The 27,500-nt window shown below is 49.4% G+C and overlaps 1 protein-coding gene across 2 annotated transcripts in view; it reads left to right on the top strand.

The window, feature by feature from the left end:
* Positions 1-27,500, top strand: part of LOC135821103 (uncharacterized) — a 101,608-nt gene that overhangs the window by 51,659 nt on the left and 22,449 nt on the right. For both annotated transcript variants that reach the window (XM_065334165.1, XM_065334166.1), the window contains exons 13-15: positions 13,917-14,228; positions 25,051-25,101; positions 25,808-25,903. In XM_065334165.1, coding sequence (XP_065190237.1) covers positions 13,917-14,228; positions 25,051-25,101; positions 25,808-25,903 — 459 coding nt within the window. The remainder of the gene's footprint in view (positions 1-13,916; positions 14,229-25,050; positions 25,102-25,807; positions 25,904-27,500) is intronic.

The following is a 27,500-nucleotide window of genomic DNA, read 5'->3' as shown; positions in this document are numbered from 1 at the left end:
GATGGCCAGGCATCGAAGGATTTGCGCTTGGCGTTGGCGTCACCTCGGCCCACTGATTTGGATGCGGCGGTCCAAAAGGCTATCGAGGTAGGTGCTATTTATGCTCGCGAGCAGGCCCGCACCGTACCTCACCAGTACGCCCAGCCCGTATTTGCTGCTGCCATGGCTCCGGAAGTGAAGCCCGGTCGCACTGCTCATGGTCGTGACCCCAACACCATGTACACAGCAGTCGGTCCACTGAAATCGGAATCTGAGCGAGACCAGTTGGCTTCGCTTTTGTCGAGATTTGATTCGCGTCTCTCTGCTTTGGAGGCGAAAATGGAGAGCGTGAGTCTGTATCGCCCCACCCGACCACAGCAAGACCATGTACGTTTTGTTGCTCGTGGTGCTGGTGCGCTTAGCCGTGTTCGTGGCCAGAGTTTTGCGAGGCCTGTCCGTGGAGTGTGCCATGGATGTGGTGAAGAGGGCCACTTCATTGCATCTTGCCCGCACGCAAAAAACTAGGTTGGACTGGTGACACGGGGCCGCCGTCAGTCGTCCGAGTGGAGCCCCTCGAGGAGGTATGTGGTGCGATCTCACCCATTATTGTGCACGTTGATGTTTGTCTTTCGTATTCGTCTCCTGTTGTTGCTCTTGTTGATTCTGGTTCAAGTGTGTCGTTAGTGCATTCTAAATTGTTGCCTAATTTGACAGAGCGACCTCCTCTAGAGTCTGCTCCGCGGTTGTGTGCAGTCAATGGCGCACAACTTCCTGTCGTTGGATCCATGGATCTGTGTATGTCGCTAGGAAATCTGTCTTTCCAGCACACGGTTGTTGTCTCTCCTGGTATTCACTGCGACATGATTCTTGGTTCCGATTTTTTGTTGCAGCATGGTGGTGTATTAGACATTGCTCATGGTGTTGTGATGTTTGGCGATGTGTCTGTTCCGTTGCATGTTTCTGGTTCTGGGTGTCCTACGTCACGTACGCCCTATGATCGTATTGTTCCGCGTAATACTTCCCCCTCATGTAATACTCATACTCCTCATTCTGATGCATGCTCCGACGATGTACCTGTTTCGTCGTATTCTTCTCGTGTTGCCCTTGACGATTCATTGTCTGCACGGGTTGTTGAACCCATGGCTCAACCTGGCGTTGTCCCGGCGTGTGCGCCCGAGAGTGTGGCTGACCCTGTGGTATACTCATCTCGTGTGGTGTTTGAGATGGGGTTGTCGGTACCTGCAGGACATGTTGTCTTGGTGCCTTGTGCAGCTGTTGATGTGTGCACGGTTGCGATGGATTGCGTGGCAGATCCATTGGAGTCCTTTATGGCGAAGCATCCAGATGTGGCAGTGACTCCTAGTCTTGTAACTGTTGGCCCTAACCAAACACGTGTGGTTGTGGCTGTTGAAAATCATGCAAATCATCCTATACTCATTCATAAAAATACCAATGTTGCCGAACTTCATCAAATTCCTACAGATTGTGAACATATTGACGACACTGAAGCTTTGGTTTCCTCAGTTTCACCCGACCCGATCCCGCTAACTGAGCAACGCAAGAAAGTCATCGATGAATATATCAACGCACAAAATCATCTCTCCACAGAACAGTCTCGCACGCTCACTGAACTACTTCATGATAACCACGATTTATTTATCTTGCATGATGATGACTATGGCTACTGTGACATATTCCCTCATAAAATTAACACAGGACAAAATAACCCTATAAAACAACCTACCAGGCGGATTCCATATCACCGCCGGAAGGCTCTGCAAGATCTACTGAATACGCTGTTAAAGCAAGGCATAATACAAGAATCGATTAGTCCGTGGGCATCACCCATAGTATTGGTGCCAAAGAAGGATGGCTCTCTTCGACTCTGTATCGACTACAGGAAGTTGAACTCTGTCACCGAGCCTGATGCTTACCCGATTCCCCGGGCGGATGACATGCTTGATTCCCTGTCTGGCTGTCGGTATTTCACGTCCCTTGACTTAGCGTCAGGGTACTGGCAAATAGCAATGGAAGGAAGCGACAAGGCTAAGACGGCATTTACCACGCCACTGGGCTTGTTTGAGTTTAATGTTCTGCCGATGGGCTGCAGGAATGGCCCAGCGACATTTCAGCGCGTAATGGAAACAGTCCTGAGTGGCTTATGTACCACACCGGCCCAGCCATTCTGCCGTGTGTTCTTTGATGATGTCCTGAATGCCAGCGAAACGCTGTCTGGCCAACTCCAGATTCTGCTGCCCGTGTTCGCGCGAGTTCGGTCCGCTGGACTGCGGTTCAATCTGAAGAAATGCTCCTTCTTCCAGGAGGAGGTCACTTTCTTAGGACACCGCGTGTCAGCGGCGGGCATCTCCCCGGATGAAGCCAAACTCGTCGCGGTCAGGAACTGGAAGACTCCGAAATCTGTCACAGCTGTCCGCGAGTTCCTTGGCTTCGCTGGATATTATCGCCGCTTCATCCGTGGGTTCGCCCAGCGTGCTGCTCCGCTGACTGCTCTGACAGGCAAGAATGCTCGCTTTGCGTGGTCGAAAGCTTGCGAAGCGGCGTTCCAGGCTCTGAAGCGTTCGCTTGCCAGTGCGCCGGTGATGGCGTACCCCCAGTTTGAAGCTTCAGCAGGTGCATTCATTCTGGACACCGATGCGAGCAATGTGTCGATTGGTGCAGTCCTCAGCCAGATCCAGGATGGAACTGAGCGACCAATTGGGTACGGCAGTCGTGTACTGACGAAAGCTGAGCGCAACTACGATGCTAGCGATCGTGAGGCCCTTGCTCTGGTCTATTTTGCGGAGTATTTCAGGCACTACTTGTTGGCACGACCATTTGTTGCCAGGACGGACAATACTGCGTTGACTGCACTCCGGAACCTGAAGGAACCCCGTGGACGGAAAGCACGTTGGCTTGACTGTTTATCCGAATATGAATTCCGAGTCGTCCACCGTCCAGGTCGCCAACATCTGAATGCCGATGCTATGTCCCGCGTGGTGACCGATGTGCCGTCTCCTCCGCCGAGTCCGCCGCCTCTTGTCCGTGATGTTCCGTTGTCAGCTGCTGATGAAATGCCACTTGCTGCTGATGTTCCTCCGGCTGCTGAGATTCTTCCTCCGGCCGTTTTTGTTCGTCCTCTTGGTGCCTCTGCTGCTGGACCGTTGCCGGATTGTTACAAGCCTCAGAGTCTTCTTGCTCCGTATGCTGATCCTGCTCTGTCTGAGTGTTTCACCAGGTATGATGCTGCCAGTGGCAAGTTTGTTCGACCGCCTGAAGCCGTTTCCCGTCCTCCCGACTGTCCACCGCCTGCCGTTACTGCTTCTCGTCCTGACCCGATTACGCTGTCCGATGATGATTTTCCGCCGCTACAGCCGCCGTCGTCTGATCCGGTCCGTACTTCTTCTCCTGTTCCTCGTCGTTCTGGCCGTGTCCGCACTGCACCTGCTCGACTAGCTGACTATGTCCTGGACTGAGTTTATTATTTGGTTTGTTTTCTTTTGTTGTTTCCTAGGTATTTCGTTCATTCCCGTGGACGTGAATTTTAGCTAGGGGGGCACAGTGTAATAGGTGTATGTATGCTACGACCTGAATACTCACTATTTGTATTTCCCGCTCGTTCCCCTTGGCAATGAGCACTCACATAGAAGAGCGCATGCTCCAGTTCTGTTGTAGTCTAGTCTAGTCTTGAGTTGTCGTTGTCCTGTTCTCCTTCTGTCTACACTCTTATCGAATACTTCTATAAACTATCCAATCATATAAACCCCTGTGTTCCGGTGTGAGGGGCATCATTAGCCGGGAGCAGCTAACACAGGCACGGCAGGCTAAATCAGGTACAGCAGAAGAGAATACGTCATGATGTACAAGAATGCATAAGTACTGACGCAAGTCAGTACGACGTAAGAAAAGCAGCATGAAGTAGTACACTGTACACATCAAGGGGGTCATTCTACTTCACCCCTCCCCCTGGTGGCCACAAAAAAGGAGACCAACACAATAAAGAAAAGAATGAGAAAATAAAACTGCAAAACAGCCCAAGGAAGCAAAGGCAAATATCACCGAAAACGCACGGGTTGCTGCAAATCGGCTCGGTTGCGCAAAACAGGCTAGCACAGCTGTCATCAGCGCACACATCTGCAGCCGGATCTTACTTCAATAAATCAATATTGATAACCTTTTCGCCCGAACCATCTGTACGAATGATGACAACAGTAGATGGCGAAATGACATATTTAATAAGCCAACCACCTTTGTACGGCGAAAGACACTTCTGATGACGTGTTGGGCGACGGAGCATAACTGGTGTGTCGATACTATATGGACATTCAAAGTCATCGCTCGGTACAGGGTCTTCCTTCGACAATTCCATCTCGATGTGGTCACGGATCTGCGCGCTACGTTGTTGCAAATGGTCTACCCACGCACTGGATGACATGCTCGGCTGCTCAGACTCCACAATCACATTAGTCGGCTGCCAACCACACATGGCTTTCATTGGCGAAGTGCCAGTTACTGAATGCGGCCGTACTCGGTAATGGTGTAGCAGCAGATCGAGATCAGAACGCCAATCTCTTGACTCTCGCAGTACTTTCCGAATCAAGGTAAGTAGCGTGCGGTTGAACCGCTCGGCTGCTCCCTGCGATTGAGGGTGCCTAACAGCTCCATGACATACGGTAACACCAAACTTGGTGAATAGGGCTTCCACGATGACGTAAACGAACTCTGTTCCATTATCGCATCGAATTACACGGGGCGGTCCCCAGCGACAGCACACAAGCACAACAGCTTGTGCCACACTAGCACCATCATGGTGACGTAACGGGATAACTTCAGCATATTTGGTGAACATATCTACACACACTAGAACGCAGTTAAATCGATCATCTCCACCTAGTTCTAATGTGTCAATCTGCACGACTTCCCATGGATGGGACGGAATCACAGCACGCGCTGGTGGGGCACGAGGGCCACGACGAGGATTCGCTGCTTGGCATTGACCACACACCTTGACGAACTGCTGACACAATGACGACATGTTCGGCATGAAACAATGCGAACGCAGAAATTGCCACATGGTTTCCCATCCAGCATGGCCAGTGACACGATGAATAGCCACTAACACGCGCTCATGTAAAGACGACGGAATAACAGGCACAGACACTTCTTCATTCACAGGAAGCTTGACCGTACGGATCAGTACTCCATCAACTACGGACAGTTAAGACTTGACCTTGCAGTATGCATCAACAGGGACATCTTCACCAGCAGTCAACTGCGCAACGACACGCGCAATAACTGGATCGTTCTTCTGCGCAGCAGCTATCTCAGCTAACGGGACAGGACTGGTCGAAATTGCGGCAGCTGTAGCGACAGTGGCAACACTATCCGTCGATGCGTCGGTCTCACGCTGCTGCTGCTGCTTCCAGTACCGCATGTACCGCTCGGGCACACGGGTCAGTTGATCCGCCAGGTTCTGCTTTGACGGAACCCAAACTACTTTGACAATCATGTCCGATGTAGCGACCAGGTCTCCAATGATCTGCGAACGACGTTCTACAAGAACTTGCTGCAATCCGCTGACTTTCACACGCTTCAAATTATCAAGCAGTGATGTCAGCCAGCCAAAGACGGTTTTCGAATCGGTATGCAAAACGAGATTCTGCACATTCCACTTGGACGCAAGTGCAATACCCTGGATAGCAGCATCCAGCTCCGCAATATTGATGTGACGACGGTCGTCCGGGTTCCGTAACCACGCTTGGTCTTCCACGATCTGGTCACCAACACCAATAGCGACACCGATTGCAATATCTGAAGCGTCACACCACACACTCCAGGTGGCAGCAGTTGGGATGTTCCAAACACCTTGCACTGGGTCCTCCGCCAGCACGCGTACCATAGCTTCTTGGCATAGCCGAGTCAGCTCCTCTGGCAGCAGTTCATCCCAGCCACGAACCAACGATGCGAGCCGCTTCAGCCATGAACACAGCGGTCTCAGCCATGAGCAGACGGGGTAGTGGCTAGTCAGCTTCCCACACCACTGAAATACATTCCGCTTGGTTGCCAACTGTGGTGCTTCGATGTCTGTGATGTCGCGCCGTTGCCAGCGCACTCCGTCACTAGCAGATGCCAGCTTCAAACCAAGGACCGTGGCTTCGTGAAGCTTCACAGCAGGCTTCGTAGGCAGACCGTAGGTCTCTAAGCAAGCAGACACAGACTCTGACTGCTCGGACGGAACAATGATGTCGTCGATAAAGTTATCAGCGTCGGGAAACTCACGGATGGAGTATTTCACAATAGCATCCATCAGCTTTGGCGCCACATTAAGACCAAACGCCATCCGCTCCATGCAGTAAGTCTTTCCCTGCCACACGATGGTCTGATACGGGAACAGACTTGGATGCAGTCGGACGTTCAAGTACGCTTTCCGGATATCCACTACTGACAGCTCCGTACTCTTGGAACGCCAATCTCTCAACTTCTCACCACAGACCGGAACGTCATTGCCAGGATGAGACAATATTATGTGATTGTTGAGAAGACGGAAATCCAGACATGGCCTGACCGGTGTCGACGTCTTGTGTTCTTGGCAGGTCGCTAGCAGCGGCAACACAGCAGCTGGCTCACCTTGGACAGCAGGGTCGTGAGACACAATGAAGTCACGGTCAACCCACATGGCGACTTCGTCACGAAACTTCTGCTCTTGTGATGGCGTCAACTTCCCACGGGAATACTCGCCAAGTCCGCTGCCGATGGAAGAAGTAGGTTGCTGTCCGCTTTTCCATTTCCACTTGACTTCCCAATAGCCACGCTGCGGGTCAAAGACAGCTTCACCGTCGTGCATACTAAGGCACATGACGTTCTCGTCATGCGTGACACTGTCATGACGGGACAGCCTATTGGCAGCAGCTACTGGAGCAGTCAACAGTGTCGGTAGATCAGATTGCTGCGGACCAAAGCGCACACCACACAGCACATTGTCCACGTCGCTGTACTCCTAGTGTACACCTTGGTGAACGGAAATGATATTCAAGCCGATTATCATGTCTGCCATGACTGACGACAGGTGCTCGACTACAAGAAAGTCGGCCTTCGTCAGCGGCAGCTCAACAGCTTCATCTCTACGCTCGACTTCGACACAAACACGTCACAGTATCTGCACTGCCTTACCACTAACATCCACAATTTGAGTGGCATCAGACATGATGTGCAGGTCCATGGCCGACGCTGCTGACGCTGCAATCAGAGAGTTGCTGGAGCAGGAGTCTACAGCTGCTGACAACCGATGCACATCATCAGCCTCCCTCTGCCGTGCGTCCACATAAATGCGTGGCAAGCTACACGGGGATGATGTGGCAGTCACGGCTAAACAAACACCAGTGTCAGCCCCTGACTTGGCCGCGCTGGTCGATTGCTTGCTACGCTTGGGGCAGTTGGCCAGCATGTGTCCCTCCTCTTTACCGTGAAAGCACTTGCCCTTCAATTGGGGACATAAACTGCGTTTGTGCCCAGAGTGCTTGCAGTGAAAACACAATACACTGGATGGAACAGCAGCAGACGAGGATCCCTTGTTACTACTGCTGGCAGCTGCTGATACAGAACTTGGAAACTGGCGCGTCACTCGTTGCGCAGACCGTAATGCCTTCACCTGATCCGCACACTGGCAAATCTTCAGTGAGCTCGCCGCGTTCTGCAAACGAATCTGTCCGGCAAACTCCACAGGTAATCCGGACAGGAACTGCTGTTTTAGCACAGGGTCCTCACTGACCTCTGTATGGTCACTGCACCGCAACAGTCGTCGCAGATCCGCCATATAAACATCGACAGTCTCATCAGTTCTAAGCTGACGACGCACAAATTTGACATATGCTTCCTCCTTCGTGCTGCCAAATGCAGAAGGCAACTGGTCATAAATCAATGTATCGTCCTTCCGCGACGAATCATCTAACTGAGACCATACTGTAAAAGCATCCTTGTCCAAGAATAGTGGTAAGTATTCAGCTCGCTTCTCCTTCGTCTGCCATCCTTGTATTTCGGCAACCACTTTAAATTTTGCCAGAAAAATTTCAAGGTCCTCGCTCCGGCCACCGCCACGACAGACTGACAGAAGACGGCATTCTCAGCAAGCGTGTTGAGTAACGCACGCACAACAATTATTCACCACTACTACTACTCCGCACATGCACACAGCACTCACAACGGCGGACTCCGACAGTAGTGTAAATAAAAGGACTGATACTTGGAAATGAATTAGTTAGGTAAGGATATAGAAAACAACAACTCAATCTTGGGAGAGCTAATCAACAAGGAGAAATAAAACCGGAACTCCATGGAACCGGCGGGGGCGGGGCAAGGCGACGTGGAGAAGCCCGGCTGACGTGTGCGAGTACGCTCGCGGCGCGGTCAATGGGGCTTCGGCCAGCATGCGTGGGACGCTAACCTTTGCAGCAAGCGCAGCATGCAAATAAGGCAGAAGGCAAAAGCAATGCGCATGCTCGCAATAATGACGCGTAGCTGAAAGCGCATGACGTCAACATAACTCGTGAAAATGCCTACGCAAAAATGTGTTCGAAAAGTAACCGTGAGCTACGATGCAGGAAACGATCTCTGCGATCTGGCGGACAATGAAACAATTCGAAACTAGACAAGTTGACAGTCAGTGAGTCAGAGAAGAAAGGAAACATGATAATAGCAGGAGAAGAAAGGAACAGAGCAGGCGCGGAGAATGCAGAGTATGGATAACAGAACAGAACGGTAAGCAAAGTCTCAAAACGAAGAACACGACGTACAAATTCAAAATCTATACCTTGAAGCAATAAATAAACGTGCAGTATGGTATCAAATACTTGTTGAGAGAGAGGCGAACTATTCTACTTCAAGCGACACTAACACTAATCTAAGCCGGGTTTCGGTACCACTTTGTGGGAGAATTAGACTATTATTATTACATACCGAAGGTTTATACAATGAATAAGAACAAATGCAAAGGAGCCATCAAAACTACGCTCCTTTCCGCACAAAACAGCAAGAAAGAACTAAGGAACAAAAGAGATCGCGTGCCTTGCGCACGCAGGCACGGCAGGCTAAATCAGGTACAGCAGAAGAGAATACGTCATGATGTACAAGAATGCATAAGTACTGACGCAAGTCAGTACGACGTAAGAGAGCAGCATGAAGTAGTACACTGCATCAAGGGGGGTCATTCTACTTCAACATACATGTTCGTGTGTGCATGTTTGTACATATGAGTGTCCATGCATGCTCGCATTGCTACTGGTGTGTGTGGGTGTGAACGTGTCGATGCACAGGTCTGTATGAGTGTGAACGTGTCGGTGCACAGGTCTGTATGAGTGGGAACGTGTCGGTGCACAGGTCTGTATGAGTGTGTATGTGTCATGGCCGCGCTTGGCGGGTTTGTGACTTGGCTTAGATCAGTCTAGTGGCTACCCAGGTAGACGACCAATATAGTCGCCATCCAAGTTGCTAGCTCACATAGAACGACAGGTTTCTAATTCCACTTGAACAGTGTTTATTTGAACCATTGCAGTACTAGATCGAAAGATCAAGTGTGTAGAGTCAAAAGACCAAAGCAGGAGAGAGTCGGAGTGACTCTCTCAGAATCGAGAGGAGTAGTGAGCTCCCCGAGAATCGAGGATGAATGTTAGCAAAACAGCTCCTTATATATGCTACATTATGTGATCAAAAGTATACAGTGGCAAGAATGCGTAAGGATTATTTCTATATTACAAACAGTGGTGCAATATGTGCAATCAGCCAAACTAGAATATAGTACAAAGAATGATCAATCAATACGGGGAGCTTGCTCACCCACATTACATGAAAGGACTCCGAGGCTCTTCGTGCGACGGGGCCTGGAGTATGCTGTCGGAAGTTGCTGCAGCTAGAGCACGCCGCCTCCGTACGCTGCCTTGGTCGTTGGTCACCCTTCATCTCCTGCCCGTAGGCTCTTCCCTCTCATTACCCCGTAGGGCGCTGCACGGTCAAGCCGTGACCTCTCCCAAAAAGGGATAACGGAGTCCGCAGTGCGCGAAGCACTTGCAGGACCCTTTACGTCGTACGACGCGAGAAGAGGTGCCATGCTTGCTCGACTAACAAAGGTATCAGCTCCCTTGCAGGACTAAGCAGGGTCCCCTCAAGCTCAACAGTGTAGTGAGTACAATGCTGACGACTTGTACTGAAGGTGTAGCCGCCGTACGACAACACTTGTAACTCGAGGCCACGAGTTGTAAGCCATGATTGCTCAACTAACGAAAGTGCCAAATCCTTCGCGGGACTAATCATGGTTCTTACAGAACTCTAGAATATTTCGGAGCCCAGCTTTTGGCTGCTGAACTCAATGCATGGTCGCTTTCACGACGAGTCTGATCCGGGTCATGACAATTCCCCGGCCTCTCAAGAATCACGTCCCCGTGATCTCAACTAACATTAAAGTCAGCGAGTCGTGACGGTAACCGCCTAGCTCTCGTTGGCCAAGCCAACGGGTTCTGCACCGCAACAGGTACGGGCATAGAGTACGAAATGTGGCTCCACAGGGGGGACATTTCCATCAAAAAAAATTTCCAACTTCAATTGAAACTGGTAGTACTGCTCCACTATCGTAGAGATGAGCCTGGTGCTGATGATCAACACGCAGCTTGTCATGTACAACTAAATGCACGTTGCAAATCTTCACGCAAAGCGTATACGTATGACAGTTCGCCATTTCGTGTCATCTCAGATGAATGTAGACCATAGGCCATAACGTGTGGTCGACACACCCTTCTACCACGTAGGTATCCGGTTCAGTACAAAACATAGATTTGGTGGTATCCAACGAATCGGTTCCACCCACACTCCACCCATTACAAAAGACCTTGGCGACCTCGCCAAGACTTCCACGGTAGGTTCATTGCTGCCAGCAAGGACAGACACAATGGCATACGCCTAGTAGCCTGTGCAACAGGACCACGATCACGTGTCTCAATTGTGTGGTGTAGCACCGAAGTGCGACCAAGCCCAGATGGGTTCAAAGCGAACGCATCTCGATACCGAAGCACTAAGGCTTGCAAGCAGTGGATCTCCTCGCAGGAGATACCAGATTGTCCATCTCTTCCTCCACCCGCCGCCGTGGGCTGGATTGAGTCCGGCTCATCCCTACCACCAACAGTGGGCAACTTGACTGAGACCAGCTCGTCACTACCACCAGCAGTGGGCACTTGGACTGAGACCAGCTCATCCCTACCACTAACAGTGGGCAACTTGACTGAGACCAGCTCGTCACTACCACCAGCAGTGGGCACTTGGACTGAGACCAGCTCATCCCTACCACTAACAGTGGGCACTTGGACTGAGCCCAGCTCATCCCTACCACCAACAGTGGGCAACTTGACTGAGACCAGCTCGTCACTACCACAGCCGGGAGTTAGAGCGGGACAATCTGCGCCAATGCGCAACTGCTTCCAGACCCCGAGGGAGTCCTCTGTCTCAGCTAATTGAGCTGATTCCTCTCTCTGGCCATCGGCCATAGTGTCTTCGGTCATGATACTCATGACTTCAGATATTGGTTCCAACCGACCAATCTGCATTGCCCTCTCTAGAGCCACTGCCTCGTCAGAGTAATTTAACACCCGTACGGGAACACCATCCACCGTAGGGCTCACTAGCGCATGCGCCATCATGACATCATTCATTCCTTGAAAACACCCATCAGGTATCGTCAAGGCACAGGTCGGCAACCCTTCCGACTTGTCTAGCACGGCGTTAACCGTCACCTCCGAAAAGGGAGTATCACTTCACGCCTCCGCAAGCGAAGAACGTGCTCTCGTTTGCCATCACCACCATGGCTTGGCGGAACGACATCAGCTTTAGAAGCTTTAAAATGCAATGCTCCATCACCCGAAATGATCTCGCAAGGAATTGGGACAGCACATCGCGTCCAATGTCAGAACCAGTAACCAACATCATACTCAGTACGTGACGAAACACCACAGGGTGCGGACGTCGCGACATATCCGACACCAAACAGGCATCGTCCAACACAGAAATGCTGGTTTCAGGTGGGCATCAGCTCACTAGTGATTTCCATCACACTCCAATCAAAACATTTGAGATCCGCATCAGCGAACTCAAATCAGCAGTTGTTCAAGCTCTCTGCAGAACTGGTCACTGTATCATCGTTTCAGCCAGCATCTCAACTGGTGCGCCCAGTTTCAAAATCTGGCTTCGTGACTCCGTCACACGACAAGGACATAGTCCTCTTGACTGTTTTTGAACCGTCAAAGTTCAAAAGAACAGCAACACTCCTCAACTGCAGCTGAGGGCAACGTAGAAGCTAAGCTTCATGCAGTCATCGATCCTGCCACTGCAAGACGACTCTAAAAGTCTAAAAGCATTTCGCCTCTCGAGCAGTTTCTGTGCAAGCGCTGACAAAACAGCAGAGTTTCCTCACTGCACGTCCTTGCAAGAACCTCTGTGGGTTCGAACAATGCACCGTCCACACCGCAAAGCGAGTGCATCTGACACATACCTCCGACCAACAAGTGGTGCAGGAGTCGAAACTCTTGTCAGCGGCATGACCGACTTTCGCCAGGTCTTCCGGAGCAAGTAAGTAATTAGTTGGCACGCCAACTGATAGCAACAGCTACATGTATACAGAACAGAACAAAAAAGTTCGCTTCCGAATCCACTTGAGAACTGCATGCAGCCTCGTGAAATCGACATCAAATTCACACCTCTGCGTGCTCGAGTAAACAAGAGCTCAGAGTTCAGCATGGACCAGTGCACACCGAGTTACGACTACTCTGCCGGAGCAACAGCAAGACGCAACTTGGATCCTGGTCACAGCACCAAATGTCATGGCCGCGCTTGGCGGGTTTGTGACTTGGCTTAGATCAGTCTAGTGGCTACCCAGGTAGACGACCAATATAGTCGCCATCCAAGTTGCTAGCTCACATAGAACGACAGGTTTCTAATTCCACTTGAACAGTGTTTATTTGAACCATTGCAGTACTAGATCGAAAGATCAAGTGTGTAGAGTCAAAAGACCAAAGCAGGAGAGAGTCGGAGTGACTCTCTCAGAATCGAGAGGAGTAGTGAGCTCCCCGAGAATCGAGGATGAATGTTAGCAAAACAGCTCCTTATATATGCTACATTATGTGATCAAAAGTATACAGTGGCAAGAATGCGTAAGGATTATTTCTATATTACAAACAGTGGTGCAATATGTGCAATCAGCCAAACTAGAATATAGTACAAAGAATGATCAATCAATACGGGGAGCTTGCTCACCCACATTACATGAAAGGACTCCGAGGCTCTTCGTGCGACGGGGCCTGGAGTATGCTGTCGGAAGTTGCTGCAGCTAGAGCACGCCGCCTCCGTACGCTGCCTTGGTCGTTGGTCACCCTTCATCTCCTGCCCGTAGGCTCTTCCCTCTCATTACCCCGTAGGGCGCTGCACGGTCAAGCCGTGACCTCTCCCAAAAAGGGATAACGGAGTCCGCAGTGCGCGAAGCACTTGCAGGACCCTTTACGTCGTACGACGCGAGAAGAGGTGCCATGCTTGCTCGACTAACAAAGGTATCAGCTCCCTTGCAGGACTAAGCAGGGTCCCCTCAAGCTCAACAGTGTAGTGAGTACAATGCTGACGACTTGTACTGAAGGTGTAGCCGCCGTACGACAACACTTGTAACTCGAGGCCACGAGTTGTAAGCCATGATTGCTCAACTAACGAAAGTGCCAAATCCTTCGCGGGACTAATCATGGTTCTTACAGAACTCTAGAATATTTCGGAGCCCAGCTTTTGGCTGCTGAACTCAATGCATGGTCGCTTTCACGACGAGTCTGATCCGGGTCATGACATATGTGTATGTTTAAAGAATGATTAGATAGGGTATTCCCTCAGCCGGGTATGCTCCTTTCCTAATGTTTGTGCCTAACCAGGTGTTGTCTACCCGAAGTGGGGCGCATACCCATTCAGCCAGGTCAGCAGACTAGACAGTAGTAACTTGACAGCCACTGTCATCCGTCTTCCAGACCTCTATCCAATGCTCACAGACTATCTTCAGTTGGTTGAGATCAGGCTGGTGCACAACTACATGTACCAGCAAGAAATTGTCTTCAACGTGTCCAGCAACGATACGATGCTCACGCTAAACTTGACGGAAGGCGTGTACAGCATTAGGGTACGCCTATTGAGTACGACTGTCGTCGTGAACTCGCAGTATGCTGCCGAGGTGTACTTCTACGTGCCAGGTGAGTTCGTTTTTTCTCTCTTTGCCAACCACACGAAAAAAGCTGACCCTTTTGGGAGCTATTATACCTTCTATTTATATAATTATTATCAGGACATAGGCAACAATTGCCGCATACAATATATTATTCCCGTAGCTAGGCAGAAGACGTTACTTCAGTAACGTCTGGTGCTAGCCAGGGTCCACACAGCTTTAATTTGGTATTTGTGTGTTTGTTTGTTTGTTTGTTTGTGTCACGCCTGGCGCTATCCCGTATCTGTCCCGTACCGTACCGTACCATCTTACACAGCTGGCCACATACAGCTGGCCGCAATATTCAAATAGGGCTTTCAAACGCAAGATCATAACGTGAAGCAACTTGGAAGAATGGGTATGAATGCGAAGTGTATGGGGGAATGCATGTAGGGCGATAGTGCGGGTTCGAATCCCAGGATATGCCTGAAAAAAAAATAGGAGAATTGAAAAATTGATAACATCCCTATGCTTTTTTTGCCGTCATCAAGGCGGTAGACGGTGTCGTATTATTCTCGATCATACCTGTCCCGTACCTATCCCGTACCGTACAGTACCATCAAAGACGGCTGGCCACAATGCATATTCAAATAGGGCTTTCAAATGCAAGATCATAACGTGAAGCAACTTGGAAGAATTAGTATGTATGCAAAGTGTATCGGGGGATGCATGCAGGGCGCGCGATAGTGCGGGTTCGAATCCCAGGTTATGTCTAAAAAAAATAGGAATTTTTTAAAGAATTTATATTATTATTATTATTATTTTGCTTGTTCGCGTTGGCATCAACCTGCATAAAGCAGGTATATAGCCTTCGCTTAAGCTGCCATAAAAAAGAAAGCTCATCCTAAGCGAGAGGGCTAGAGGGAAATATAACGATAACGAGATACAGAATACAAAGAAATCCAATGAGTTCAACGTACAATTCAAAACAAGAAAGAAAGGGAAGAAAAACAGAGCCGAATCTACCGATTGATCCATCAATCGACAAAGGGGACTAATCCGTTAGTGTTGCAAAGTAGAAGCTGATTATAGTTGCAGATCTCCAGGCCAGGGCCAGCATATTGCCGATTCTGGATAGGTCTCCGCAGCATTTGATGTGGTAATTATCATAATGTTTGATAAAATTGTTAGAGTATCTAGTATCTAGAGTACCGAGTCTCTAGTATCTAGAGTATCTAGTGTAATTGTATCCGTTATTATTGTTAAGGGTATCTAGTGTAATTGTATCCGTTATTATTGTTAAGGGTATCTAGTGTAATTGTATAACTTCAGCCATTACACACAGCACACATTAGATCCTTCCACTTTCGACGATCCTGGGCGAGCTGCCTCAGTGCAACTAGATCCTCGTGTGATGTGAGGGAGTTTGTGGATCTGGAATTTTTCAGGTCGTTGTTGATGGATCGCGGGAGTGTTGTTCTCGGGCGGCCTCGGAACCCTGAGCTTCCTGGCTGAAAGTATGCCGACATAGCCTGCTGGACCGGGGATGAGGTGTCTAGTCGAAGCATGTGGCCAAACATTCTCCACCTAGCAGACTGGATGATTCTGCTGAGTGGCTTGGAGCCAGTGCGCTTGTACAGTGCTTCATTGCGTATTATACGGGGATATTTGACCCCTATGACTGCTCGTAACTGCTGGCGGTGGAACGAGTCAAGTTTCTTTTCTTGAGTCTCTGTCAGGCTCCATGTGCCGCAGTTATAAAGAAGTATTGGGAGAATAAAGCTGCCGTATAACCTAATCCGAAGGGGTTCACGGGCATGGTTACCTCTTAGCCATATCACCCACAGCTGATGTAAGGCGCATGTTGCTAGACGTTTTCTCCGACTGATATCTTCCTCCACTCCAAGCATCGATCCTAGTTTGACCGTGTTCCGCCATCGCTCGTCTACTCTGTCCTTTTCTCTTTTAATTGTAGTATATTCGGTTTTGGCTTCATTCATTTTTAGATTGTATTCCGCTAACGAGGATGATAGTATGGGTTGATTGTCATGCAAATATTGTAGGCTGGTGCTGATGAAGTCTACGTCATCCGCATACGCTGTTTCATTGGGCAATTGAAGCTGAATATCCAATGCTGGTCGCGGTGAGAGTCGCTCTCGAATCAACCTCAATGCAGCCTCGAGGTAGACAGTAAACAGGACTGGCGATAGAGAATCACCTTGTGGGGTTCCATTGTGTGTGACTAATGGTTGGCTGAGAATGTTATTCAGCTTTACTTTTATTGTGGTGTCTGTCAGAAGGCACTGGATGATGTGCAGCTCATCATGATCAATGACTGTTGACAGTATATCGATCAGCCTGACCCTTGATATAGTGTCAAATGCCTTTGACATATCAATGCCTAAGATTGAGATCTCCGACGCAACACGCTGGCATCTTGCTGATAACCACCGATAGCTATATACCACGTCTCCAGTACTTCTCCCTGACCGGAACCCGCTCTGGTTCAGTGACAAGTACCCGTTGATAGCTGGCTTGATCCGCGTCAGGATGACCAATGAAAGAAGTTTACGTAGGGTGTTCAACAGGGTAACTGGCCTTACATTTCCAGGAGGACCTCTTTTCTTTCCCGGCTTTGGTATCGGGATCAGTAGCCCATCGCCTAGCTTGAGTGATTTGTCTTTGGCATAATTGTTGAATGTAGTGGCAATGTTCGAGAACAGTGCTGGTGTTCCATATTTGATAAGTTCAGCAGGTATCCCATGTGGTCCCGAAGCTCGGCCATTATTCAAGCGCTTAGCTGCGGCATGTACCTCTGGCTGCTTTATAGGGTTTTTAAGGTCTTCCTCTGTCCGTAAGAGCCTAGATGACTCCAGAGCAGGATCACAGAATATAGCACGGAAGTGTTGCCTTAATGCTTCGACTGATTCACTAGGTTGTGCAATGAGTTTGCCATCAGAGTCTTCAACCACAACTGGTGACTGCTGCTGTCGGCGCAGTAGTCGTGTTGCTTTGAACATTTTCGCGTCGTCTTTCATTTGGTCTATTTCAGCTACACGTTCGTCCAGTCGAGTCGATGCTAACTTGAGGCATTCCCGGCGAATTTGGTGTGCCAGCCTGTTGCGTCGCGTCTTCATTTCTTTTACCTTCGTTCCATCTCTGCACACCGTAATGTCGAGACGCAGTTTGCGTTTCTCTGCTGCTAGCTTTTCAATTTCCCCGCTGAAGCCATTTCTATGCGTCTTGTTTGTTTTAGGGACGCGGCCCACCGATGTGTTTGCTGCCTCACTCATAGCGTTCACAATATACTGCAGATGTTGCTCCGCATTGACACCTTCCTGCTCTCTGCCGAGGTCCTGTAGATGTTCGTTGATAGCCTCTCTGTACTTTGCTTTCTTGGTCGGGTCACTAAATTCGGATATATTGAATTTTGCGTTGCTGGATATGGCTACTGGCGGCCTCTTGAGCTTCTTGTACAACTTAGTCAGGTTGAGGTTTGCCAGCACAAGACGGTGATCGCTTTCTAAGCTTGTCCCGGCGTATGATCTGGCATCCGTCACCACAAACCTTTCACTGTGACGGCAAAGGATATAATCTATTTGGTTGTAAATGGGTAAAGGTGGACCTCCACTAGGGTTGTGGCGCCAGCCTGTCCATGTGGTGATATGTTCTGCACGGTGCTGAAACGCCGTGTTACAGGCAAATAGGTAATTGCTGGACGCGAAATCAGCCAAAGTCTGGCCGCTGTAGTTGCGATGGCCCCTTGAGTGTGAACCAGCATAGGATACGGAGTGGCAGTCACTGGGTGGTCGTTTCCCAAGTTTTGCGTTGAAGTCTCCCATCAGGAACAGCAGCGATGAAGACCTTAGTTTTTGAATTGTTTCCAGCAAGCTGTTGTAGAACTTATAACATCCCTATAAAACTAGCTGAACCGACATTTGTGTACTTTATTCATGCAATGTAAAAACGGTGGAGACGATGTGCAATAAAACGATGAAAATATGAAGAAATGGTGCAGGGAAAAAATAAGGATTCAAACAAGTTTTCGTACAACACTCATCAGGAATCGTCGTTGTACTAAAGGACACTGAAACAAAAATTGAACTATTATAGAAAATCTAACTTAGAGAAATAACACTAAGAGCAACAGCAGTGAAATTTACAAGTGTGAATTTTAACAATCAAAGCGAGAAATGAACAAAGGAGAAAGGAAGGAAAGACAACGTGATAACACATATTAGCACCATATCCCTCACACACTCATACTCAGCCCAAGGCAACAAGGAATTGTTTTGGAGATAGTGTGCTGCTTCGAGTAACTGGTCTTGTAATGCAAAAGCTCGAAGAGCTGGAAAGCAATGCCAGGCCACTGGCAGCAACTGGCTCGCGAGGAGCCGCAATAAACCCACATTGTGCCACAATGGGGTTGCAAGGCAAAGCCAATGCAATTGGCAACAACTGGCTCGTGAAGAGCCGCAACTAGCGGAGCAAGTGACCAGTTAGGAGCGATAGAGCTAAATGTTCCATAGTACCATTAGCAAGATGATAAAATGGGAGGGATGGAGGGTGAAAATTTGGTGCTGGCACAAGCTAAAAGTCACCACTAATTAGACTAGTCTTTGAAGTGAAGCCAACAGCAAGAAAGAAAGAGAAAGTTCAAAGGAAGCAGTTGTACGACGTCAGGCTAAGCGCGCCCGAATCCATGCGCTGGCAGTGTACTAGTGTGAGTGCAGTGAGCAAAAGTTCAAAGGAAGCAGTTGTGTGACGTCAGGCCAAGCGTGCCCGAATCTATGCGCTGGCAGTGTGAGTGCAGTGCACAATGCACCGATGCAGCGGTGCGCGGCAGATGCAAACATGGCAGTGTGATCGGTGGATGCTAACACACACTAACTACATTACTGCGACATTAGCACCATATCCCTCACACACTCATACTCAGCCCAAGGCAACAAGGAATTGTTTTGGAGATAGTGTGCTGCTTCGAGTAACTGGTCTTGTAATGCAAAAGCTCGAAGAGCTGGAAAGCAATGCCAGGCCACTGGCAGCAACTGGCTCGCGAGGAGCCGCAATAAACCCACATTGTGCCACAATGGGGTTGCAAGGCAAAGCCAATGCAATTGGCAACAACTGGCTCGTGAAGAGCCGCAACTAGCGAAGCAAGTGACCAGTTAGGAGCGATAGAGCTCCACAAAGCAGCAACACTATCCCCGAACAACCCCCCGCCCAGCATTAAGAAATTATCGAGCAGTGACATTCCTATGCTAGGACTTCAGGGATGGAACATAAACTGTCCGTGCAAAGAATCAGATAAGGTCACTCACTGAGGCAAGCTGAGCCGAGATCTTGGACTTGGTCTCCATTGGAATTCGCATATAGCGTAGACACACATCGCTCTGCCACCTGCCGGCAGAACGAATCAGCGAATCAGGTATCCCTGCCATGGCAGCAGTAGTAGCTGCGCCAATTCGGAATGAGTGCCCCGAGTAGAGTTCGATGTTTGGCACCGCAGCCTTTTCAAGCAGCAAGCGCACAGTACTGGTGAAAACAGCTCTGGATAACGGCACACCCTTGGCAAGTACATACAGAGGAGTGGATGCGTTTCGACTGCCAATCATCGCCAGGTAGCGTAGCATAGCATACACAGGGCAGTAAGGGCGACCGGCCGGTCCAATGACAATATGGACTCCCTTTCCAAATTGGTCTGTCTTTGATCTCTTTAGCAGGATGGTCATGCTGCCCGACTCAAATCTGATACACTCTCTTGTAAGGCCCTCTGTAAATTCGGAGCACCTTAGGAAACCAAAGAATGCCAACAGCACAGCAGACTTGAAGAGAACTCGGTCATGCTCGGGCAACACGGGGAGGTGATCACAGGCATCGACTAATTTCCTTAGAGTTGGCATAGTTATGGGCAATCTAGGCTTTACTGTCTCGGTCCCATGGCACCGCTGAACACCCTTCAACACTCTCTTGAGAAGCCAGGTCTCGATCAGGGGATCCTCTAGACCCTGTTCAATGTGTGCATTCCGTACAGCTTGCAAATAAACAGATATCGTGCAAGGGCGGACAGAGCGAGCAAGAAAAGCGCAAAAGCAGCTGAGGGTAAGATCAGAAGCTGGGTAAGGTTGCAGATTGCAAAGGGAGCAGAAACTGACAAAACGACACTCACCGGCAGAGTAGGTGCGTCTGGTATTAGCAGCAATTGCACAGGCAGCGTACTTAGTAACTTCACTCACAAGACTGCTGGAAGACGAGCACGGTCTGGACTCGGCCGCGCTAACGGAGCATGACGTCGAAATTCCTGCATAAAAAAACGAGAAAGGCAATCTGCAATGACATTCTTGGAGCCAGCAATGTGCACAGCGCTAACATGAAAGTTGAACTCATAGCAAACGAAGAACAGTTCGCGTAGCAACTTCATCACAGCTGGGGCTTTGCACGTGCCCGAACGGATGCAGTCCACTACCGCCGAGTTGTCGCAGTGTACCCGAATCCGGAGCTTAGCCCATTCGTCGCCCCATGTGGCGCAGGCTGCCACGAGGGCAAACAGCTCCTTCCACTCAATAGACTGCAGCATCTGGGCACTGTTCCATGAACCTTGAATCCATTTCCCGTTGTTGTAAGCACCCCAGCCGTGAGTGCCACTTGCATCTGTGTATAGCTGGAGATCTGGTGATGGGGTCCAGTTAGGGTGCAAGAAGAAAGACTTCCCGTTCCACTCACTTAGTAGCCTCATCCACCATAGCAGGTCATCCACGCATTCTTGGGTCAAAGTTATTGAGTAGTGTGGTTGCTGAAACCGTGAGCAGAGGGACCACAGACGACGCATGAAGGTACGGCCTGGAGTGATGACACGGGCAGCAAACGAGAGCTTACCCAATAGGGACTCGAGTTGGCGTTGGGATATCTTCCGGCTGTTGATCGTGCTGGCCAATAGCGATCGGAGGTCGTTGAGCTTGTCCATGGGGAGCCTGGCCTCGAGCCGCTCGCAGTCCAGAATAATGCCGAGGAACGTCAGTGATCTCGCGGGACCTTCCACCTTTGCTGGCGCTAGCGGCACGCCCAAATAGATGAAGGCTCGCAGCAGGATTGCTAGTTGACGCTGGGCGACAGTATGGCCAGTTGTGACGTTTAGGAAGTCGTCCAAGTAGTGGAATAGGTCGGCAATGGAGAAATGGTTCCGGATAATCCACTCTATGGCCGAGGCAACGGAATCGAAAATGGCTGGGCTGGAGCGAAGCCCAAACGGTAGCACCCGCTCGTAATAGTAGTTGCCTTGCCAGAATATGCCGAGTAGTGAGTGGTCTTCAGCACGAACTGGGATTTGCCGGAATGCACTTTTGATGTCCAGCTTTGCGAGGTACACCGGCTGAGGTGAGGACATAATAGACTCGATTGCATCGTCAATACTGATGTAGTGCAGGGAAATTTGGTGCTGGCACAAGCTAAAAGTCACCACTAATTAGACTAGTCTTTAAAGTGAAGCCAACAGCAAGAAAGAAAGAGAAAGTTCAAAGGAAGCAGTTGTACGACGTCAGGCTAAGCGCGCCCGAATCCATGCGCTGGCAGTGTACTAGTGTGAGTGCAGTGAGCAAAAGTTCAAAGGAAGCAGTTGTGTGACGTCAGGCCAAGCGTGCCCGAATCTATGCGCTGGCAGTGTGAGTGCAGTGCACAATGCACCGATGCAGCGGTGCGCGGCAGATGCAAACATGGCAGTGTGATCGGTGGATGCTAACACACACTAACTACATTACTGCGACAACAGCAGTACATTACACCTAGAACATTAACGGCCAAGCTTGGCCACACTAAACACGACACGTTACTTGAACTATTTCAACCCAATTATACTATCTTTCTGTACACACAAATTAGGTTTATACAGACGCTGATAGATAGCTTCCAACATTTTTAACTGTAGTCCATAACCATGACGACCACGGCACAATACAGTGAACAAAGAGTCGGAATACGAATTGCAACAATCAGGACTAGCTAGCAGATGATTGTACACTGAAGACTTGCTACCACGAAACCTACGCACAACACTAACACTCTCACCGGCACTCTCACCATCACTCCCATCACTGCTCTCCGACTCACGAAAACTTGTTTGAATCCATATTTTTCCCTACATCATTTCTTTATATTTTCATCGTTTTATTGCACATCGTCTCCACCGTTTTTACATTGCATGAATAAAGTACACAAATGTCGGTTCAGCTAGTTTTATTGATTGCGGTTATCAAATTATTGTCTCCTCGCCGTGTGTTTAACATCCCAATGCTTTTTTTTGTCTAGGTCATCAAGGCAAAAAAGCATAGCGTAGGGCCCTGAGCTTCCAAGCTCTCTCGTTGCAGTATATTTATTTATTTTATTCCAAGCAATACATGGCTGGGGTAGCCTATGACCACTTTGCATGGCGATTGCAGGGATTTTGTAGCCAACCACGGCTACCCATACTAGGGTCCAGTGCCAAAGCTAGTATTGCAAGCACAAATGTGCATTAGGGCGCGTTTGAATTGTTCTCACCACCTTTTCGAGAAACATCTTAGAAGAGATCAGTTGAAGTATCCCAATAGAACGGTTGCTGTCGGCCTCACTAGTTCCTTTGGAATTGTCATAGCAAGGAGATTATCCCGGGGCAATTGTGCCTCCCAAGTGAAAATGGGCTTCCCTAACCGTATGTGCAAGTTCTGTTGCAGATTCTACGGGAAATGCATACAAAATGCAGTTTTGGCAGGAATACTCCCAGCTCTTCTAAACGAATCCAAAGTTCCCATCGGATAAGGTTTTGGAGTTTTGCGGAGATTTTCGTTTTCTGAAGAGGCCAATAGGCTACCTCTTCAGAAAAAGTAAACTCATCGAAAAGTCAAAGAGTGACAATTCAAACGTCCCCCCCCCCCCCCTCCTTAGCTGACAAATGCCTGACGTAGAGTGTGTGTGGGGGGGGGGGGGGGGAGGGGCAACAAGCCCGCCGAGAATTCAGATGTGTCAGTGCACGACCATTCGGCGAAGTAAGGGCGGATGCCTTTGTGAGCATATGTAGGCGCACTTGACTCAATGCCGGCCTGACCCACGATCCCCACTGTTCTCCCTTTCGCAATGTTGTTGTATGCTTTTTTTGGAAATAAAAACAGGCAAAATGCCTAAAAATATTGGACCCGCTGTGAATAAAAATGTTAAAGGATATTGCCGAGTGGCTTGATGGAATGATGGTTAAAGGTGATGGGGTGGGAGCAGGGGTGTAGTTCGCACATCTGTGGTGTGGTGACCATGTGCTGCAGCATATCTGTGGCGTGGTGACCCTGTACCTCGTAGTCGCCATTTATACCTATTTTCACTATGACTTGTTGTACGTATGACGGCCATTTGCAGGTGTGTTGCCCGGACTACGCTGACTATAGACAAGCTGTGGTGGTGATTGGGAGCTGGCCAAGGTTCTCAATCAGTTCTTTGCGCAGCAAAAAGCACGGAGAAACAGCCTCTCTAGCTGGAAGTAATGAGCATGCTCCGCGCAGTCCCGTGCCAAAACGTGGGAATTCGTCATCCATATTATACAGAACAGTATATTACTACATGTATTATAAATCCACAATTACAATGACGTTATGCCAAAAAACATGTGATGTGGGCGATTTTAGCCGGCCATGGTGGCGAAAACTCATGTACATGTCACGGGCGTTGGAGGGTATTTTAGTGTGATACGGTCAGCCTTCTGAGGTACAATTTACTCGTGGGGGGGGGGGGGGTGGGGGGCTGAACCGAAAATTTAGAAATCTAGAGGCCAAAAGGCTGTACGGTCAATACCGAAGTGACCGTACCGTGTCCGGCACCCCTGCATGTGTTGCGCTATGCCAAAAATATAGATGGGTTGCTAACTCCATTTACCCTGCTATGCATGGGAACTTCTAATTTTCTGTCTTTAACCACACCCCCCTTCACACACAAACACACACACACACGCACAAATACACACACACACACACACATATGCACACACACACACACACACACACACACACACACACACACACACACACACACACACACACACACACACACACACGCGCACACGCACACGCATACGCGCACGCGCACGCGCACACACACACACACACACACACACACACATCCACATACACATACACACACACACACATACACACACACACACATGCACACAACATGCACACACGCAAGCACATATGCACACATGCAAACATACACACACACACACACACACACACACACACACACACACATACCCACACACACATACACCTTGACCTTGACCTTGATCTTGCCCATTGCTTACGCAATGATAGCGAATGTCGGAAAGTTCAAGTGAGAACACGAGCGCAGAACTTGGCATGTCGTTTCAGATCTCCTGGTCGACGAAATGGGCGTCCACAGACACATAGAAGAGGATCAGGAGCGGGCCGTGGCTGTGGGGTGCTACTCGCAACTCGTCTCCAGCCGGGACGATCTTGGCACCTCTCAAGCCAGGTGGTCACGCCGAGGTCCGCCAGGTCAGTCGACACCACATCTCGCCACCTCTTCTTCGGGCTGTGACGAGGACGGGGGGCAGGCAGCTCGCCGAACAGCAATTGCTTCGGTGCGCGTGAGTCGTTCATCCTGTCGACGTGACCCAGCCAACGAAGCCGGTGGCGACGAATGATACGGGTGATATCAGGGTCAACACCGAATGTAGCTGCTAATGTGGCCGTTGAGATCCACACATACACACACACACACACACACACACACACACACACACACACACACACACAGAACGATAACATAGCATTGCTACCAAGAGTATTGTTTTGGAAACTCATGTACTTTCTGATTTGCATTCCTGCGTACAGCCTACTCAATGATTGCACCCACACCTGCACCTGTTTACAGCAATTCGCAAGGTGAGTGTATGGATCCATGCATTTGTGAAAGAATCTTGAAATTTACAGAACGCTGTCTGGGCGGGTATACGGTATACGGACCACCATTTTGCCATGCGTGTCTTTTCATGACCATTTCACTTTTCAGAATAGTACGCAGCCCTCGTGCCCATTCACACTCTCGCACAATTTCCTTCATCTGCATACTGTAAAACATGTAATTTTAGGTGCATTAAAAGTTCAGTGCCTGCCAGGTTTCAGGTGTAATGTAGAATTAGGTGACCAGCGGTCCCTTCACATACAATGCATACTCTAGTGCCTTTAGGTGTAATCTAGATTTAGGTGCCTGGTTTCTCTACCGAAATCACCGAAATTAAAGTTACACCGAAAATTTCATGTTTTACAGAATCCGTTTATCAGTACAGTCAGACCTCGCATAACCGCACACATCCGATTTCCAGAACAAAAAACCAGATAGGCAAGGGAACCGGATAATCGAACACATATACTGTGTGTGTGTGTGTGTGTGTGTGTGTGTGCGTGCGTGCGTGCGTACGCGTGTGTGTGTGTGCGTGTGTGCATGGCATATGCTGTACATCAGTAACCAACGATTTTCTTGGATGGCGAGGGATCCGGGTAAACGAGGACCGGATAAACGAGGTCTGACTGTACCTTTCCCAAGCTATTCCGTTGCATCCTTTTTTGAATCTGTGTCTCTAATTTCCAGCTAGCAATCTTCCGTCGACTGCATCTGAAAACACCTCATCATCACCTGGAAACACCTCATCATCACCTGGAAACACCTTATCAACATCTACCGCAGGTAGGAATGTGTTCATTTGCTAGCCCAGCTGTCCCACTGCACGCACAGACATTGAAGACAAGGTTTGAGCTAGACTGGAAGCCCAGCTGTCCCACTGCACGCACAGACATTGAAGACAAGGTTTGAGCTAGACTGGTAGGCTTACACCGCACTTCCACTTGGTAGGACAGATGTGGAAGTGGGCTGCTAACGGGGTTACGCTTACACCCGGACATCTGCATGGTAGGACGAATGCAGAGGAGCTGGTAACCTGGAGTTGGGTGTCAGCTCAAAGGCTTACGGGGTGCTTTGCAGCCACCTACTCCATGTGAATGCCACTCAAAAATGAAATTGACGGGGGCGGGGAGGCGTGAGCCCCAATCTAGCTGACCTTAACATGGGAACTATATGCAAGTGCACAGCGGGATTCAAGGACATAAATGCATTTGAGTCTACAGCAGATAGTGTCAAGAGGACAGGCGCCATCAACTATGCAGGGAGCAGCGTGGGAGAGCAAAAGCACTCATACGGAGAGGAGTGCTAGGAGGGCAGTGCGGACGCTCCTGCCGCCAGCAGTGCTTAGGGGGGCAGTGTGGTCACCGCGACCTATAGCGAGTAGTGTTAGGGAGCAGTGCTGTCACTCATACAGCAGATAGTGTCAAGGGGGCAGTGCCGTCACTCAGGCAGCTGATAGTGCTAGGAGGGCGGTGCATGTACTCACGCTGTCGCCAGTGCCTTCGCGATTGGCTCCATGTCCGATTCTGACAGACGGACATACCGGAGGTAAGCGTTGCTCGGCCATCGGCCGGCCCTTTGGGTTGTATTGTATTGTATTGCTCATATTTACATCGCAAGTCAAACGGGCAATCATGCCCAATGTTATGATGACGATGGAAGGGGAGAAAAGATTAAGAACAAGATTAGTTATCCTGGATTATGGGGAATGAAGAAAACAGTGAGTCTAGGAATCTCTCCTGAGATCATCTTAACATTGGTCATGAAAGTAGACTTTCAATGGACGTGAGAGTTGAGATGTGCTAGGGCAGGCCAACTAGAGGGGAATGCTAGGCTGTGAGATTCCGAAGTACATCTATTCTGTGTTTGTTTTATGTAATGCATTGCAAATCCAAGGACAATCATCCCTAAATGGATAAAATCTAAGATAGGTGGAGTAAAGAATACAGTGAGTATGGAGAACTCTCGGGATAGGGAACATCCTAGCATTAGCCATGAAAGTAAACTTTCAATAAACGCTTGAATCGGCATGTGGTAGGGCATGACTTTAAGGACGAGGGCAAAAGATTCCACAACTTAGCAGCAGCAAAAACTGGTCTGTGAGATCCAGAAGTACTGCGGATGTTGGGAAGGGGCAGATTGCAGGCATCCTGATTTCTGGTGGCACGGGGCAGTGAACTGTATTCCAGGCGTGATTTGAGCAGCAAACTGACATTGCCGTGAAGAATGTGGTGTACGAGAAGCCGCAACTTGCTATCCACCCGCTCGACAGCCGGACAAATGCCGAGTTGGGCATACAGCTGCATAGTGTGGGCACGCGAGGGCTGGGTTGTGATACAGCGGATGCAGCGCTTATCCAGTCTGATGAGGGTCTGTTTGAGGC

This window comes from Sycon ciliatum, chromosome 7 (genome assembly GCF_964019385.1).
Source record: "Sycon ciliatum chromosome 7, ocSycCili1.1, whole genome shotgun sequence".
In the NCBI taxonomy this organism is placed as follows: domain Eukaryota; kingdom Metazoa; phylum Porifera; class Calcarea; order Leucosolenida; family Sycettidae; genus Sycon; species Sycon ciliatum.
This window is presented reverse-complemented; position numbering and strand designations above follow the sequence as displayed.